General features: G+C 30.4%; 2 protein-coding genes across 19 annotated transcripts; one reads left to right on the plus strand and one right to left on the minus strand.

Annotated features, from left to right (window-relative positions):
* The first annotated feature begins 1,440 nt into the window (after window positions 1–1,440).
* Window positions 1,441–10,093, plus strand: LOC101510739 (uncharacterized). 18 transcript variants are annotated; one of them, XM_073370136.1, is made up of 10 exons: window positions 1,464–1,584; window positions 1,742–1,860; window positions 2,335–2,387; window positions 3,209–3,290; window positions 5,480–5,621; window positions 5,787–5,820; window positions 7,209–7,311; window positions 8,590–8,623; window positions 8,729–8,817; window positions 9,147–9,806. In XM_073370136.1, the coding sequence occupies exons 8-10, from the start codon at window positions 8,595–8,597 to the stop codon at window positions 9,410–9,412; spliced, it is 384 nt and encodes a 127-aa protein (XP_073226237.1). In that variant the 5' UTR covers window positions 1,464–1,584; window positions 1,742–1,860; window positions 2,335–2,387; window positions 3,209–3,290; window positions 5,480–5,621; window positions 5,787–5,820; window positions 7,209–7,311; window positions 8,590–8,594; the 3' UTR covers window positions 9,413–9,806. The 18 variants fall into 18 exon arrangements, 10 of the variants coding, with proteins under 10 accessions (XP_073226235.1, XP_073226236.1, XP_073226240.1 ...); XR_012163598.1 differs by lacking the exon at window positions 9,147–9,806 and adding an exon at window positions 9,814–10,093 and having other exon boundaries at window positions 1,474–1,576; XM_073370137.1 differs by having other exon boundaries at window positions 1,484–1,576.
* Window positions 10,094–13,374: 3,281 nt separating this feature from the next.
* On the minus strand, window positions 13,375–18,020 carry LOC101510953 (glucose-1-phosphate adenylyltransferase large subunit 1-like). Its single transcript, XM_004507405.3, has 15 exons — window positions 17,662–18,020; window positions 17,227–17,539; window positions 16,815–16,937; window positions 16,527–16,697; window positions 16,230–16,322; window positions 16,035–16,118; window positions 15,902–15,957; window positions 15,592–15,685; window positions 15,022–15,207; window positions 14,833–14,913; window positions 14,638–14,724; window positions 14,437–14,541; window positions 14,007–14,113; window positions 13,761–13,821; window positions 13,375–13,670 (listed from the first exon to the last, which is right to left on the minus strand). Exons 2-15 carry the CDS (start codon window positions 17,461–17,463, stop codon window positions 13,569–13,571), a joined length of 1,587 nt encoding a protein of 528 aa, XP_004507462.1. The 5' UTR covers window positions 17,464–17,539; window positions 17,662–18,020; the 3' UTR covers window positions 13,375–13,568.
* Between the last annotated feature and the right edge of the window lie 330 nt (window positions 18,021–18,350).

Raw genomic sequence — 18,350 nt, forward strand, 5'->3', positions numbered from 1 at the left:
AATCCACCACTTTATGCTTATCAAATTTTATGATGTGACTTTACGGCATCAAATGTGAATCACTTAAAATATTTGTCATGTTAAAATTTGACTTTTTTTTTGTTTTTTCATAAAAAAAAAATTAAATACCAAAGTACCACTCATTTTATATTATTATCTGCATATTCTTTTTATAAGCAGTGGTATTTAGGAGGCACAAAAGATGAGTTTGATCAATTAACAATGACATGACCACGTATGAAAGGATGAGTAATTATAATTTATAAATATTATATATTTTTTATCGTTAACATCTTTCATAATAATAAATATAGATTTTATTATTCAATAATTATTATTTTAATATGAGTTATTATGAGGTGGGGTGAGTAGTTCAATTGATTGAAGTTAATGGTTAATGAATTGGATGACACGAGTTAAAACTCGGGTGAAAGATAAAAATAATAACTCTTTTTTATGACAAAAGAGAAAAATACTAACCTAACTAATTACTAAAGTTGGTTTGATTGATTGTTACAAAATCTAACCGAACTATGGCCACAGTATCCATTACATTGAAATGTTCATCAAATCCATGGTTTTCCCAAATAATAAAAATAAAACAAAAGAGTAGTAAGTTTGAACTTAAAATACATAATTAACCTATTAAACAAACCTAAAAACTAAAAGAAATTTAATTTTTTGATGTGACGTTGAGGTGTCAAATGCGAATCACTTAAAATATTTGCCACGTTAAAACTTGACTTTTTTTTTTTTTTGCCAAAAAAAAAATTAAATACCAAAGTATCACTCATTTTATTATTGTTATTTGCATATCCTTCTTACAAACATTGGTATTTAGGAGGCACAAATATATGAGTTTGATCAATTAACAATGACATGACCACATATAAAAGGATGGGTAATTATAATTTATAAATATTATATATTATTTTTCGTTAACATCTTTCATAATAACAAATATATTTTTTAATTATTTAATAATAATTATTTTAATTAAATAATTAATTTAAGTTTCACTAATTATTAATTTAAGTAATTATTATTTTAAATAAAGAAATATTATATTTATAATAAATATCTAATTAAATTTTACTTATTATAATTATTAAAAAAATTATATAAAATAGAATCCATAAAAATAACAAAATTTAATAAAATATTATAATTAAAAATATAGATATAAAATAAATTAATTTTAGTATAATAAATTAATTTCCATTGTACTGATACTTCAATGAACTAGTTAATAAAGTTGAAGTTTGTACACTTTCAAATTAATTAAATTACTTATTTTTATTGAAAAACACAGTGTTTTATGGCAGTCCTAATTTAACATTTTGAATATATTTTCTTTAAGAAAAATATTTTGAATAATTTACTGGGCCTTGGCCCGCTTCATTTATTAATGGTAGGTGAGTGGGTGGGTTAAAGCTAAGTTCCGGTCCACCGATTTCTGAACTCTAATTTCTCATATATATCTAAAACCCTAGAATCACATTCAGTCACTCAAATTTCTGAACTCTCACTTATGGTTTGAGAATCAACAACACAGTAACAATGTCGATGTCTAAGAGTATGTTTGTACGTGGTGCTGAAATCGTTGTTTGATTCCCTTCTCTGAACAAGTTCTTCTTCTAGCTTGTTTCCTTATCTGCGCTATCTCCTTGAAAAAATAGTTAAATTGTGTGTTTATTTTATTGTTAAATTTTGATATACAATCTCCACTTCCAAGGAACAGTTCGAAGCAGTGCGCAACTGTTGATGAGGATGACATTTATTTCTTCGTCATCTGATCTGGGGATTGTTTGGTCGTTCATATTGTTCTTTCTCTCAACTGTGATTTCTTTGATTAATCAGGTGAGTTCACAATCTTTTTATAGGTTTCATAACATTGTTTTATTTTTATTTAACATAGCCAAACAAAATCGTAAATATGCTTACATGAGGTCAAACAATAAAATTGACAAGCGCCAATTTTGTAAGAGTAAGTGCTAATTTCAAGCTTTACACTTACTTCAGGTTTACCTCATTTAAACATGAGGTTTACAATTACTTGTCAAAATGGTTTTTTTTTTCTTCCTTTTTTTATATTTTAAAACTTATTTTGGACATTTGTACTGTTACTTCAAGGTTTACATTGATTTTAATTCTCTTAGGTTATAACTATTGGAATGAGAGAGTACTTTAAACTTAATAATGATTTTCTATATGCCTTCAAATTTTTGAAATGTCATTGACCTCCCATATATATATATATATATATATGTATATATATATATATATAGTTGTCTTTATAGTTGGAAAAGACTTAAATCAAACTAATCTGAGCAGGTTAGGTTCGAAGATGGTTTAGCCACCGTGTTTGGTCGCCGGCGCTATCTTCGGTAACAAATTTTTATAAACAACCTTTGTCTTTAGTTTTAAGTTATTTGCGATTATTGCTAGAATAACAGTTCAAAATGTCTTTGATATTATCTTAAAAGTATGTCTGTTTATCCTCTCATTAGTGCCACTAAGTAGTGTTATGCGCGACTAAATTCTAAAACTAAATGAATCCATTTATTTTATAGTTTTTTTCATTTTCTTTTCTACTTTAAATAAAGAATGTTGAATTAATTTATATTTATCCATAAATATATTAAAATAATTAAACTAAAGATTAATTATGTTTTTGGTCCCTGCACGGTGCGGTGTCTGTTTGCTTATGTGTAGCATTATCTATAATTTTTGGTGTGGCACTAAACTATTGTGTACAAAGTCAAATATCTTGAATGGGTCATTTTTGGGTAAAACCTCCTTAAAGGGAAAAGATTTAATACACATGTTTTTCGGCATAACCATTTCTATTTTTTGAATTAAACTTTTTGGTGTCACTGCAACATATATCAGTTTAATTCCACCGAAATCTCACAAAATAACCATGGTCCATTTAAGAACTAGTATTCACAGCCCTGTTTTTGTTGAATACTACAAGGACATCCTAGCTTAATCCATGTGTGAATACTATTTTCTCTATAGTTAGTAGTCTGTGAGTACAGTTATATTTAGTTGTAACTAACTCTTGTACAAATGTTTTTAGTCCTCAATCCTGTTTTAGGCCTCAATCCCAATTTTATCATGTTTTGTGTAATATAATAGCAAATAAGTTATATAGAATTGAATGATGATTTCTCACTATAAGTATTTTTTATTGTAATTAATTAAGGTATATCTGGCTTCACGTCATGATATCATTCAACTCTTGGATTTTAATCCGAGCCCGGGTCTCCATTCCATTGCTATTATAGGTAAATATCTCAAAACTTCTATTCCTCTTCTTTGAAAGTTGCTCTATGAACTCTCTTTAATTGACAGTGTGATTGAGAAAACACATACTCCCTTTAATGGCAAATTATAAGTAAGAAAGTAAGTATACTACTTTGAGGAACTATACAATTAAATCTAGTGTACACACGACAAAATAGTCATATAGTTTGCATACAACAAAGTCTCATACGACTAAACTTATTTCATAAGTTGTAGTTCGAGCCTCCATTCCATGCTATTATAGGTAAATATCTCAAAACTTGCTATTTATGTTCTTTGAAGGTTGCTCTTTGAACTCTATTTAATTGACAGCGTGATTGAGAAAAACATACTCCCTCTAATGACAAAATTTAAGTAAGAAAGTACATTTACTACTGAGGAACTATACAATTAAATCTAGTGTACACACGACAAAATAGCCATATAATTTGCATACAACAAAGTCTCATATGACTAAACTTATTTCATAAGTTATTTTGTGAAGTTTCTTATGTTCTTTTTTATAGGGGCAACAACAACAATGCATTTGGATGTTTGTTGTTCTTGGAAAGAAAATCATGTGTTCTGCGGCTCATCATGTGATTGTGGCCGGGACAAATGTTTTATGAACTTGAAAATTCAATTATATTTTAATTCTATGTTTCGTAATAAATTAAAAAATAAGGATGGCGTATAAGATGATTTATAGCTTACTACACTTGTTTCCTTTTTAAATGTCGCTTACTTAGAAAAAAATTTGTTCATTTTTATTTATCGTTTTCAAAGTTTAAAGTAGCATTAATTACTGGATTGACAAAATCATCCATTGTATACTCTTTCGGGTTTAATTTGCTAAATTGTAGTTGCACACTAGAAATTAGGTTCCTCATATTGAATTTTTAAAACATAATGCATGACTTAAAGGCTAAAATGAGTGGTTTAATTGCAGGAAATATGTGGGGATAATTTTGTTTGTTTTAATCTACCCAAACTCATTTTGAATTTCTAAAACATAATGCATGACTTAAAGGAAAAAATGAGTGGTTTAATTGCAGAAAATATGTGGGGATAGTTTTGTTTGTTTGAAACTACCCATACTCATATTGAATTTGTTTGTTTTATCGGAAATATGTCGCTGTAATTGACTTTGAAAATGAGGTAATTATAAAATTTGATTTAGCTTTATCTTTTAACTCAATTATTGTCTCACCATTCACAATACACTGAAGCATTTGTCTCACCATTCACAATTGTTGGGATTTTTGGAGTTGTTAGTTAGACTATTGCAAGTGTGTACAAGTTGTGATGATTTCATGCTCTTTAAAGAAATCGTTGGTTGCGTTTTCACAACATTGGTGGTGTAGTTTATATTACTTATTATTATTAAAATTATTATTATTATTGTAGTTTCCTTTATTTTTCAAATTTTCCTCTTGCGTATAAATCTGCACAACCTCATTGTGAAATATAAGTAATTTATTTTAAATTATTCGTGTTGGTATCTGAATGAGGTTCTAATATCTAGTAGTGCGTCTTTGGGTTGCTAACCCTAAAGTCACACGTGCGCCACCTCCAGAGTCAGAGGTCGTTGGTTTGTCACATGCCAAAAGTGCCGCCTCCAAATCTTCATCCTTGTGCTGCCACGTTCGAAAACATAACCTGTGTCTCCTGGCACGTGAAACCCATGCACCTTAATCTGATCACTAGTTCACCACATGGTTCCCACCATTTGGTTTGCTTCTCCCTTTTGGTTCATTTAATTCCTTTCCAGCTTGTGGGTCCCATGGTAAATAAGTGTTTTTGAGGTTTCTTCGCTGTTGTGTTGGTTTTTAATCATCACGATGATGTTCCAGAATGTTTTTTACGTCTGTTTTTGGTCTTTTATTGTCGTGACTGTGTCCCAAGGGTTTTCGGTTTAGATTTTGGGATAGTTTGGTTGTTGTGTTTTGATTATACAATGCATAGCAGCCATTACACGGCTATTGCTCTTCTAATAACGAAAAGATATTTCAACAAGTGATAATGATCATTTGTATTTTTGTTTTAGTGCTTGGTGTTAATGTAGGCACATATAAGGAAATGTATATCTTAATTAATTTTTTAATTAAGAATAAGTGTATATTATATTTAGTACATTTTTCAATGAAATTTAGTAAATGATTTTAATATTATGTTTTTTGATGACCCGTAGCATTGTGGCCCATTGAAGGCACACATGGTGTACCAGTACAACATTGGATTCAAGAATCTGAGCTGATACATTTGTATTTGTAGTTAAAAGAATCTGAAAAGCAGTATAAAAAACATTCATCCAGTTAGATGTCGAAGATCAGGTTATGAATTGCTTCTGTCATATGTAGTTTATTGAGAAATTTTAATGCATTCTAGGAATGCACCATGACTTCCTGTCCTACTTTTTCTAAAAAAAATTACTATTAGTTATAGTTATTTTGTTTGGACTTATTTGATTGAGAAGCATCCACGTCTATCCGTTGCAGGACATGATCTATAAGATGTATGAGAGGTTTGGAGGTGAGATTATCCTTCATTTCTGTTTTCATTTCTGTTTTACAAACTAAAATATGAGCATTAGTCAAGAAAGGTGAGATTATCCTTCATTTCCCGTTTTACAAACTAAAATATGAACATTAGTCAAGAAACAACTTTTGGTGATGAGAATTTGATGACATGCATTAGGAGCAATGGCTGAAGTGGTGAACTGATATGACAAAAAAAAACCTAATTCTCAATGTAGAATTAAAAATTCGAGTCTAGAATAATTCTTGGTTATATTTTATTTACCTCTCGATCAAACACCGAATTAGTTGATATATGAATTTAATTGAGATACATGGTCGGTGTGAAGTGGTGTTTTTGAAAGTGTTTTCTATGTAAGTCCACTCCACAATCGCAATTTAAAGATAAATTTAAAATTTTACATTTTGATTGGAAGTCAAAGTAAAACTAATTTACAACGGTAGTGCATGTCCTCTTTTCTAGATATATATTCTTAATTAATATAAAATATAATAAGAACCTCAAATAATAGCATATTCTCTAATTATTTACTAAGAGTATGATCTCAGTAGCTTTAGTATAGGAAGGGTGTCCCACTTATATTGGAGTTTAGTCTACAAATAAAACTACCTTTACCTTTAGACTTTGGTCCATTCATTTAAGTTATTTTGATGACCGATAGTTATATTAGCTTTGTATCTTACTTATACTTATAGCAATGGAATTGTCTCTATTTGGCCTACTTTATTCTTCAAATCATTGCAATAGGCTTTTTATTTTAAAATGAAATGTTAGGATTGCATCATAAATCAATTATCTTTTGGCATAGTAGATGTTAAATTCTATGCGTTATAATTTTACTTTAATATTCTCCATTCCATTGTTATTATAGGTAAATATCTTAAAACCTGGAATTTCTCCCGAGTCTCTATTTAATTGATAGTATGATTGAGAAAACACATACTCCCTTTAATGACAAAATATAAGTAAGAAAGTACGTATACTACTTTGAAAGTACGTATACTATTATGAGGAACTATACAATTAAATCTAGTGTACACACGACAAAATAGTCATATAATTTGCATACAACAAAGTCTCATATGACTAAACATATTTCATAAGTTGTAGTCCGAGTCTCCATTCCATGCTATTATAGATAAATATCTCAAAACCTGCGATTGCTCTTCTTTGAAGGTTGCTCTTTGAACTCTATTTAATTGACCGTGTGATTGAGAAAACACATACTCCCTCTAATGACAAAATATAAGTAAGAAAGTACGATTACTACTTTGAGGAACTATACAATTAAATCTTGTGTACACACGATAAAATAGCCATATAATTTGCATATAACAAAGTCTCATATGACTAAACTTATTTTATAAGTTGTTTTTGTGAAGTTTCTTATAGGGGCAACAACAACAATGCATAATTAACGATGCTCGTTGTTCTTGGAAAATCTTGTGTTGTGCGGCTCATCGTGTGATTGTGACCGCGACAAAGGTTTGTTGAACTTGAAAATTCAATTATATTTTAATTTTATGTTTGGTAATATATTAAAAAATAAGGATGGCGTATAAGATTATTTATAGCTTACTAGATTTGTTTCCTTTTTAAATGTCGGTTACTTAGGGAAAAATTTGTTCATTTTTATTTGTCATTTTCAAAGTTTAAAGTAGCATTAATTACTGGATTGACAAAATCATCCCTTGTGAAGAAGAAAAAATTATCCCTTAAGACGTTGTATGTAAAAGAAAAAAATTATGAAAAATTACAAAATTTATTAATTTCATTGGTATATATAAATAACTTAAAAATGAGGATTACAAAGAAACAAAGGACTATGTTTGGACATCAATATTTCAGCCTGTTTTTCTTTTGACATCGATAATTATTATCTCTATGTAGTGAAAAGAGACACATATTTGTTGGTCATATATCTTGCTAATTTTATAGTACTATTATTATTTTATGATTACTTTTTATATATTTTTTTAACAATTCACTACAATAAGTAGGAATATTTTAATTAAAGAATAATTAACAGAATTAAAATTTTGAAAAAAAATCTCTCAATTAAATCTGTTTACAGCAAGGAACTTTGGTTAGAGTAATAAAACTATGTAGTATATGTAGTTTGTTCCCCTTCCTCCATCCATTTCACTTAGTTCTTGATTGCAATATCTTACACTCGGTGATAATTTTTTTTGTCTAGACCGTCTAGACTAACAAGTGGTAAGTGAGCTCTTAGCCATTTTCTTCATCTTTCTTGGTATGAAGTTTAATTGGTTTGAACTTTGAACCTTTTAAACCACGGAGCCCATACTTTAATCGGTAACTCCAATTTGTAGACACTCCTTCAATTGGGCCGATGCTAAAAATTCAATATTTCTTGCACCAAACACACAGGCCACCAGTTGGATCCTATCATCCTCTTTGAGTTTTTAGGTCAAGCACGGGAGGCTTTGTAGGAAAGCTCTTTCTATACTCTTTCGGGTTTAATTTGCTAAACCGTAGTTGCACACTAGAAATTAGGTCCCCAAACTCATTGAATTTCTAAAAATTAATGCATGACTTAAAGGCTAAAATGAGTGGTTTAATTGCAGGAAATATGTGGGGATAATTTTGTTTGTTTTAAACTACCCAAACTCATTTTGAATTTCTAAAACTTAATGCATGGCTTAAAGGAAAAAATGAGTGGTTTAATTGCAGAAAATATGTATGAATAGTTTTGTTTGTTTGAAACTACCCATACTCATATTGAATTTGATTGTTTTACAGGAAATATGTCGCTGCAATTGACTTTGAAAATGAGGTAATTACAAACAATGAGATAGTTTTGTTAACTGGTCGTTAAATTACAAAATTTGATTTACCTTTATATTTTAATTAAGTATTCTATATTTGAACCATGTTTTAGGGTAAATACCTGGCATCAGCCATCCGTCACAGGAAGTGGTTGTCTCACCATTCACAATTTCGATAGTCTCTACCCTGAGGCATTGACTTGTAAGTTTAATAGTATTATGTCGTTTTGCTAATATTTTCAGTTGTTGGGATTTTATGGATTTGTTAGTTAGACTATTGCAAGTGTGTACAAGTCATTATGATTTCATGCTCTTTAAAGCAATCGTTGTTTGCATTTTCACAACATTGGTGGTGTATTTTCTATTATTATTTATTATTATTATGAATATTATTATAATTATTATTATTGTAGTTTCCTTTATTTTTCAAATTTTCCTCTTGCGTATAAATCTGCACAACCTCATTGTGAAATACAAGTAATTTATTTTAAATTATTTGAGTTGGTATCTGAACGAGGTTCTAATATCTAGCAGTAGGTGTTTGGGTTGCTAACCCTAAAGTCACGCGTGCGCCACCTCCAGAGTCAGAGATCGTTGGTCTGTCACAGGCCAAAAACACCGCCTCCAAATCTTCATCCTTGTGCTGCCACGTGCGAAAACATAACCTGTGTCTCCTGGCACGTGAAACCCACGCACCTTACTCTGATCACCAGTTCACCACATGGTTCCCACCATTTGGTTTGCTCCTCCCCTTTGGTTCTTTTAAGACTCTTTCCAGCTTGTGGGTCCCATGGTAAATGGGTGTTTTTGAGGTTTCTTTGCTTTTGTGTTGGTTTTTAATCATCACGATGATGTTACAGAACGTTTTTTACTTCTGTTTTTGGTCTTTTATTGTCGTGACTGTGTCCCAAGGGTTTTCGGTTTAGATTTCAGGATAATTTGGTTGTTGTGTTTTGATTATACAATGCATAGCAGCCATTACACGTCTATTGTTGTTCTAATATCGACAAGATATTTCAACAAGTGATAATGATCATTTGTATTTTTGTTTTAGTGCCTGGTGTTAATGTAGGCACATATAAGGAAATGTATATCTTAATTAATGTTTTAATTAAGAATAAGTGTATATTATATTTAGTACATTTTTCAATGAAATTTAGTAAATGATTTTAATATTATGTTTTTTGATGACTCGTAGCATTGTGGCCCATTGAAGGTGATCTCACACACGGTGTACCAGTACAACATTCAAGAATTTGAGTTGATATATTTGTATTTGTAGTCAAAAGAATCTGAGTATAAAAAACATCCATCCAGTTTGTATTTTTGTTTCAGTGTCTGATGTTAATGTAAGCACATATAAGGAGAAGCATATTTTAATTAAGAATAAGCACATATAAGGAAAGGTATATTTTAATTAAGAATAAGTTTATATTATATTTAGTACATTTTTTAATGAAATTTAGTGAATGATTTTATTGGTATGTGTTTTAATGACACATGGTTTGAAATTTGATGACGCACAACAGATGTTGTACAATATTGAATTTAACAATCTGAGTTGATACATTTGTAGACGACGTTAAAAGAATTTGACAAGCAATATAAAAAGCATCATTCAGTTTGATGTCGAAGATCAAGTTATGAATTGCTTGTGTCATGTGTAGTTTATTGAGAAATTTTAATTCAATCTAGGAATGCACCATGATTATTATGTTCAATCTATATATGTAAAAGTGGTCATTCTATTTTCAGATAATTTTTTTAGTTGTATTTATGTCTATCCGTTGCAGGACATGACCTATAAGATGTATGAGAGGTTTGGATGTGAGATTATCTTTCATTTTCATTTTACAAACTAAAATATGAGCGTTACAACTTAAATTAGGTTTTTCTAATTATATGGTTATTAAGCTATCACATATAGAAAATTATCATTGGAAAGAAGAATAATAGCATTTCATTGATTATCCCGTTGAATTGATATCGCTTTTAGTCAATAAACAACATTTGGTAATGAGAATTTGATGAGATGCATTAAGAGCAATGGCTGAAGTTGTGAACTCCTTTCTGGGTGGAAATGTTTTAACTTTGTAACAGATCATGGTTGATCTGAGCTAGGTGTTGTAAAACTAAGAAGGTTCTTTGTTTTGAACACTTAGTGAAAAATCTCACAGTTGTGAGGATTTGACGTAGCCCGAGTTAGGTGAACCAAGATATATGTGTGATATCTTTTTCCTTATCTATTTACTTTTAGTCTGATTGATTATCAAGTTAAATACATAAACTGAATTATTGATTTTAACTAACCAAGAACTTTCTCTATTTTCTGGTTAAAACCAAGAATGTTTTCTATTTTCTGTTTTCACAACGAAGACCAATCTTGAATTATTTCTTAAGTTTATAACAAGAATTTTTTAAAATGGTGAATTTACAATTTAAAACCTTTGTTCTTGTAAATTGACATTGCAACTACAACACCTCTACTGGTCGTAGTTTCAGTTACAGTTTCATCATGATCAACTTCCAATAACTCAACAGCAGCAATAATTGTCAAATCTTCATTGACATTAGCAGGAAGTGTGAAAAACTCTTCATAACATGGGATGCGAAATGAGGTAGTCTCTGCATGTCATCTCTCAGCAAAAGTAGATATCAGATTACCGTCAATCAAGTGTAAACTACATCATTGCAAATGACGTAATCTAGATATAGTAATCCAATGATCTATCTGAGCAGATAATACATATCTGATATCGATGATTTTGTCTTATTTTTTACGTCTATTTTGTTTAATTAAAATAACGCACAATAATTATAATCTAAATATACAATTATTTCATTAAAATCAGCTTTTTGATAACCTAAAATCAACTTACGTCTATCATAAAATCAGCTTTGTAATAACATATACTACAAATATATTAAAATATACATATTATGCTATATTATAATATGTAATAAAATAAATTATTTATTAACATGTCTATTCCACACTTTCACTGCAATATGGTGTTCATAATCCTTAAGGACAGAAAGATCGTAATGACCTCCAGGGAATATTTGTTGTTCAAGCTACTTATGATGCTCATGTTCAAACTAGTGTTGTTGATCTTGTTCATCATGGAACGCATGATCTTGCTGGTGCTACTGATCATGTTCTTCATCAAACGCGTGATCTTGCTCAAACTCATGCTGAATATTATAGTCATGCGCCTGCATTTCTTCGTTCCTCTTTCTTCTTTTCTCAACTGCAACTCTCCTATTTGATTGTGTAGGAGGTCGAACAGGAGAATGTTCAACGCCTATTTTTGCTCATCTGGTCTCACTAAAAAAATAGAATAAAAAAAATATGTAAAAAAAAACCTGTTCAAGAGTATTATCGAGAATTTTTGAACATCTCGAAAATTTGAAATTTTCGGTAGTTATGAATCAATACCGAAAATTTCATTTTTAAAATTTTCAAGAGTATTATCGAGAAATTTAAAATTTTTGGTATTGAAAACCAACTACCGGAAATTTCAAAAACTAAATTTCCGGTAAATAAATTTTTGGAACAAAACTCACTTTTCCGGAAAACACGAATAGTGAGGGTATGACACAATTTTTTGATTTTTATAGTTTAGTTAAAAGTATTTTAGACATTTCAAACTTAAATTTTTTAAATAGGAGTATAAGGTTAATTGGGGGTACCAAAGCCAACTTTCTTAAAAATCCTATAAAATTTTGTGAGCTAAGTCTATGGACCAACTTTTTCAAATTTATCTTTAGTCCAAAAACTAAATAAAAATGAATTTAGTTTCCATCCTATAAAAATGACTTTACATTATAAATGATAAACGCATTTTTTATTTACACAATCATATTTAACTTAATCAACTATTTAAAAAGGACGATAAAAAAAAATAAAAACTTAATATTCTATTTTTGAAAATGAAAAATATATTAACAAAAAAAGAATTATATATATAATTTTTTTGTTATTTTATATTTTACTTAACGGTTATTTTATCAAATACTTTAACTCTTTTAGAACGGTGTAACTTTTTTCCTAAATTAAAACTCGATTCCTAAATTAAAACTCGAAATGCAATGAGTACGAGACATTGATATTCTATTTGCACTCCAAATCCACACTGCTGGCAACATTATTATTTTTAAATTTTTAATACATAAACGTTTTCATTTTTTTTTTAATATTTTGTATATATTATAATGTCCTCTCACCCCTTAATTATCCCCATATTTCTATGTTTTTTTTTCAAGGTATCTCTACGTAGATCGAAATATGGACACATAGTTAACAGACTTTGTTATCGGTCAACTTTGCTGGTATATCTACATTTCTATTTCAAACTTAATATAAACGTATACTTAAAAAAAAAATTAAGTATTAAACATAAATTAATAGGAACTAACATGCAATGAATGCCAGAAGAATCATAACTGCATTCGTGTTGTTATCGAATGTAAACAATGAAAGTTTCTAAGAATTGTGAAATTGTCAAGTGATTTTTTTTTTCATGCGAAGCAATGTACAAAGGGGGAAAATACATGGATAGATTTTGAAAGGAAACTAAAGAGAATCGTAAATTTTTTATTTCTTAACTTTATGCTTTTGATCTAAAACTCCCACAGTACTGGTATGAGATTAATGCTCAAGACATTATCTAACTTACTAATATTATTTAGTAAAAAAAAAAATAGTAATTTTAAAAAAAAATTCAAAAACATAAATTTTAAAATAATAATAATGCAGTTTACAAACAGTCTTTCATCATTTTATTTATTTATGTGCATCTTAATTTTACATTCAAACTTTATTTATTCATTCCATTTTTGCATGCAGTAGGAGGGAGCCTTCTATTCTGCATAAATATATATATAAAACAAAAAGGGGGGTATGGTTTGTGTATTGTACATTGTATTGCAACTACTACTCTTCTCTTCCATTTATATGACAGTACCATCTTCTATTGTAGCCTTCTCCATTATGATTGTGATTCCTGATCGGATGTAAAATCCATCGTCTTCTCTATCTGCTTCTTCAACACCCTACATACAAAACATTTATTTGAATGGTAATACATAGAAAATTGTTAACAAATGTAAAAGATAGATAAAGTAAAAGGGAGCCATGCTCACATCTTTGTTCATGATGATGACATCTTTCCCAATTCTAGCATTCTTGTCAATTATACACTTCCTTCAACATAGAAGAAACAAGTAACAATATTCATTACTCAATATGTTAATTATGTTATGCTAGTAATTCTTTGTTATGGCAGAGAGACATTAATATTTTTAGTTGATGATATCTTTTAAAATAAACAGAATGAATTAGATAATTTACTGTCCATCTTGGGATTTAGTTACTGTGAGTAAGATTACCTAATTTTGGTGTTCCTTCCAATCCTAATTGGAACCTTTCCTTCTGCTACCTGAGAAGCGATTTCGGGTTCAGTTTGGTAATAGTCTGCTCCCATCATTATAGTGTCCTGCAAAACATTGTTTTAAAAGTTAGGAATATTATGTTATGTATAGTGTTGTAGGCAAGCCCCAAGGTTATATAACAAAAGGTCGGCGAATGCGATTTGAGCTGTGACGTCAAGAGGTCTTTGATGTCTCAACGATTACTGCCATTGAGGCCGCATCAGAAGCATTAGACTTGATTTGAGCTGCGACATCAAAGTTATTTATGTGATTGAGGCCACATTAGCTGCATTAGACCTTGATTCTCTACAGTTTTAAGGATCGTAATGTGACCGCAATTCAAAACCTTGGTATTAGTGTTCTCGGTCAAGAAATTATGGTAGTTTACCTGGAGCTCAACGCCATAATCCAAACGTGAACGTTCACCTACAATGGAATGGTGTACACTGCATTCTCTCAGGAAACAGCCATGTGAAATTATTGCATCCACAATCTACAAGAGAAACTCAAACTTGGTAAGCAAGAAATCTCATGAAATGAAGAGGTAAGATCAAACAATGAAGATAGATGATCATAGTCATAGTCATACCCTGCAATTATCAATCTTTGTTGGTGGTAAGAATCTTGGAGATGTGAAAATGGGTGTCTTGGGATCATAGAATTTGAACATTGGATTCTGCAAGAGTAGCATATAATATTTTCAAATTTTACTTTGTATGTTTGTGGCTGGAATAACATTTGGTTATGAATTTTTCTTTTCCATTAGTCAATATATTGAACATACCTCTTCAGTAAGAGCCATGTTAGCATCATAAAATGATTTTATTGTTCCAATGTCTTCCCAATAGTCTCCGAAGAAAAATGCCTGAAAAAAGAGGCAAAAACAAACATTCATCTTGTGTATTGTTATCTCCACAAAGAAGTAATTTTCAAAACATTTTAAAGGAGATGTATTTAGTAGAATTTCTCTGACTTGGACATTGTATTCCTTAACAGCTGCAGGGATGATTTCAGATCCAAAGTCATTGGATGTTGGATACCTCCATTTCAGAAGCTTTAGTAAAACATCAGTTTTAAATACATAAACCCCCATAGATGCAATATATGGCGACCTTAATGCTTCTTGAGGTGACAATCCAAAAAGAGATGTATCTACTTGCTGCAGAGAATTATATTATGATCAAATTAATATTGCCATAATTGTAACATTTCAAAAATTGGGGGCTGCAAGTTAATAGAGAAGTTTCATAACTATGGAAAGGTAGAAAAAGAGGCAAATATGTGAATCATTGGCACAGATGTTTGTAAATCAAGCCTATATTATCTGCATGTGTTCTTAACATATTTTGTACATTAGTTTGTGATGTTATCCTATGATGTATGACATACTATTCTGGATTATTAAAATATTTAAATTCACATGAGATGCTTTTATGCTAAGATGGCCACTCTCACAAAGATTAGGAAAAAAAATTGTTCAAACTGATCAAGAGGCAAGAAACTAAACTATTTTATTTGAACTTCATTCATGTATAGGACTTACCATTGCTTTAAGATCATCTATCTTGGGTTTTTCTGAAAATTGAACGATGCGACCTCTGCTATCTACCTCGACTAATCCATAATCCGATGCACGGCTAAAAAACAGGCAAATGGAAATGAAACTTAAATAAAAACTGAATTTGGAATTATATGTTTTGAAGAAGTTAGTGTCTAATATTCCCTTTTTGTAAAAGAAGGGAACCAAATTCATAATTCGCATAGGCACCCAAAATCTTAGGGACGGAAGGACTAGAAGTTGATATTAATCAAACAAAGAAAAAATGTAAAAGAAGACTGAACATAACATATACCTGTCACCTACAGCAGCACATGATACTGTAATATCTGCATTTCTATCAATGTGACTCTGTTTATATATTACAAGATAGTCAGAAAAACACTGAAAATGAAATAAAGAAATAATCCAACATATAAATTGAGTACCTGCACAAGATCCATATAATCCATTCTATATAGTTGATCTCCAGCCAAAATCAATACATTCTCAATGTTAGTGTGCTTAGCATCCTACATCAGTCAAAAACTATCACTATCTAGTTCAACTTGAGGAGAATAAACAAAGGAAAGACATGCAGTTCACACTGAATCTGATATAAATACAAATTATTATTTTCCTACCTCAAATACCCATGTAAATTGCCTCACAGCATCTGCTGTTCCTTGAAACCAATTCTTCCCGGCTTCTCCTGGCGTTTGAGTAGCCGCCAGAACCTATTGCATGTTTGATTTCACAGTAAAAAGTATTAGCGTTGACATACAATAACTTTTGCATTAGGTTGAGTTTTACATTAAATTTTCTTTCATATTAAAAACATTCCAAAATAAACCATTTCACTTCAAACTGATTCATAATCAAATTAAGCCTCACAAATATATAAGTAACAACCAATTTTCTTGATACATGCATATGTATACCTCCACATATCCCTCTCCAAAGTTGATGCCATTTCCAAAATATGTGCGAGCGATGTGACGGTTTAGTGATGCAGAGTTGAACTGTGTCAGTACAAATACTTTGTTGATTCCACTGTTGATGCAGTTGCTCATTGGGATGTCTATAAGCTTGTAGCATCCACCAACAGGAACCTGAAAAATGTACACATAACTACTATTTATCATTACTGAATATTGAACTCCAAAATTTTGAGTCTTCCTTCTAATTAATTCTCCAAAAAGTGATTGTAAAGACAATGATTTACTCACAGCAGGTGTAGCAGATCGTTTGGTAAGAGGAAAGAGTTGAACACCAGGCCCTCCTCCCAATATGATTGAAACAACATTTTTAGGGTCAGCTTTTCTTCTCCGAAACGATGGAACCTGAAAAGTCTGAAGTTGACATCCACAAGAAGAATACAAGAATCATTTAGTATCAAATAATGACTTAAAAATGTAGCTATTAGAATCTAAGGAACTAGTTTTAAACTACAGTCTGCAACAACAATTGCGGCCACAACATAAACTATTTTGAAGCCTCTGCAAGCTTGCCATCTGCAGCCGGATGAGTTATAATTGTTTGCATTTTTTTCGCAATATAAATTTTAATTTAACGGCAACTATAACTGCAAATTTAAAACCATGGTAAAAATGATGGATCCAAGGACATAATTCAGCTTACCATAGTCTCAGTGGCATCATTTGATGTAAGAACAGCTGATACAACACCAGGTTTGGCCTTCTTAACTCTTTCATTGGTTTTCAAACATATGGCCAACTGATTAATGATCCAAGGACTATAACTCAGACCCCCTTTGATTCTCTCACCTAGAAAACCATTTTCTTGACGAAAAATATTGTCTTTCCTCAAGTTTGCAACATGGGTGGTGGTCTTAAAGTTCACACAAGTAGACACCATTGTGATGGTAATGGATCAACAGTTTTAGTCCTTTGTAAAGAGCCAAACTCAAAATATTTCTACTTTGATTTTGAAACTGTAAGCAAACAAAGTGAAGTGTACATTATATATAAAATAAAATTAAAAATAAGAATATGTCATAAAAATCCTAAGTGACACTATAACATAATAGTGTAATGAATGGAAAGAAAATCTTACTTTGAGTAACCACAGAATGAAGTAGGAATATGAAGAGAATATAATTAATTCAACAACAATAAATTCTCCAAATGAGATTTAGATTATTTGAATGTGAAATGTGATCTAGTTGAATTGATGGTAGTGTTGTTTATAGTTTCCTTTATTGGCTTGTGAGCCAGAGTCCTCACGAGAATGATGGGAATAATGTTATGGCTTTGGTATATATCAATTTCCAAAAACTATATCCAAGAATATAAAATATATATAAGTTATTAGTTGATCCGGTACTATAGTTTATAATATAATTTTCCCACGATCCATGTTTCTAGGTTTCTCTTATACACGGAGAGTCGTTAGGAACAAACACCTGTCACTTTCAATTTCAGTCACAAGTAGTAGTACATATGATATCAAAGAAAATATTAATCAAATAATTAATAAGTACGGAAAAATAAACATTTAATTTATTAATGTGAATTTTTACGGCTGTGATTGAACAAGGAAGCTAGAATTTGGCAAGCCACTTGACCTATTGCAACATTTGTTGATTATGACTGCCTAATCTTCACTAGAGCTTGTCAATTTGATAGACCCCTAATTATTGGCTCCGACACACATATTAAAGGGGCCAAAAAATTTTATAATTTAAAAGGTTCAAAAAACAACGCCCCTAAAATTTTATGGACTTAGTGGGCCCATAGGCCAAC

Source organism: Cicer arietinum, chromosome 6 (assembly GCF_000331145.2).
Source record: "Cicer arietinum cultivar CDC Frontier isolate Library 1 chromosome 6, Cicar.CDCFrontier_v2.0, whole genome shotgun sequence".
NCBI classification, from domain to species: domain Eukaryota; kingdom Viridiplantae; phylum Streptophyta; class Magnoliopsida; order Fabales; family Fabaceae; genus Cicer; species Cicer arietinum.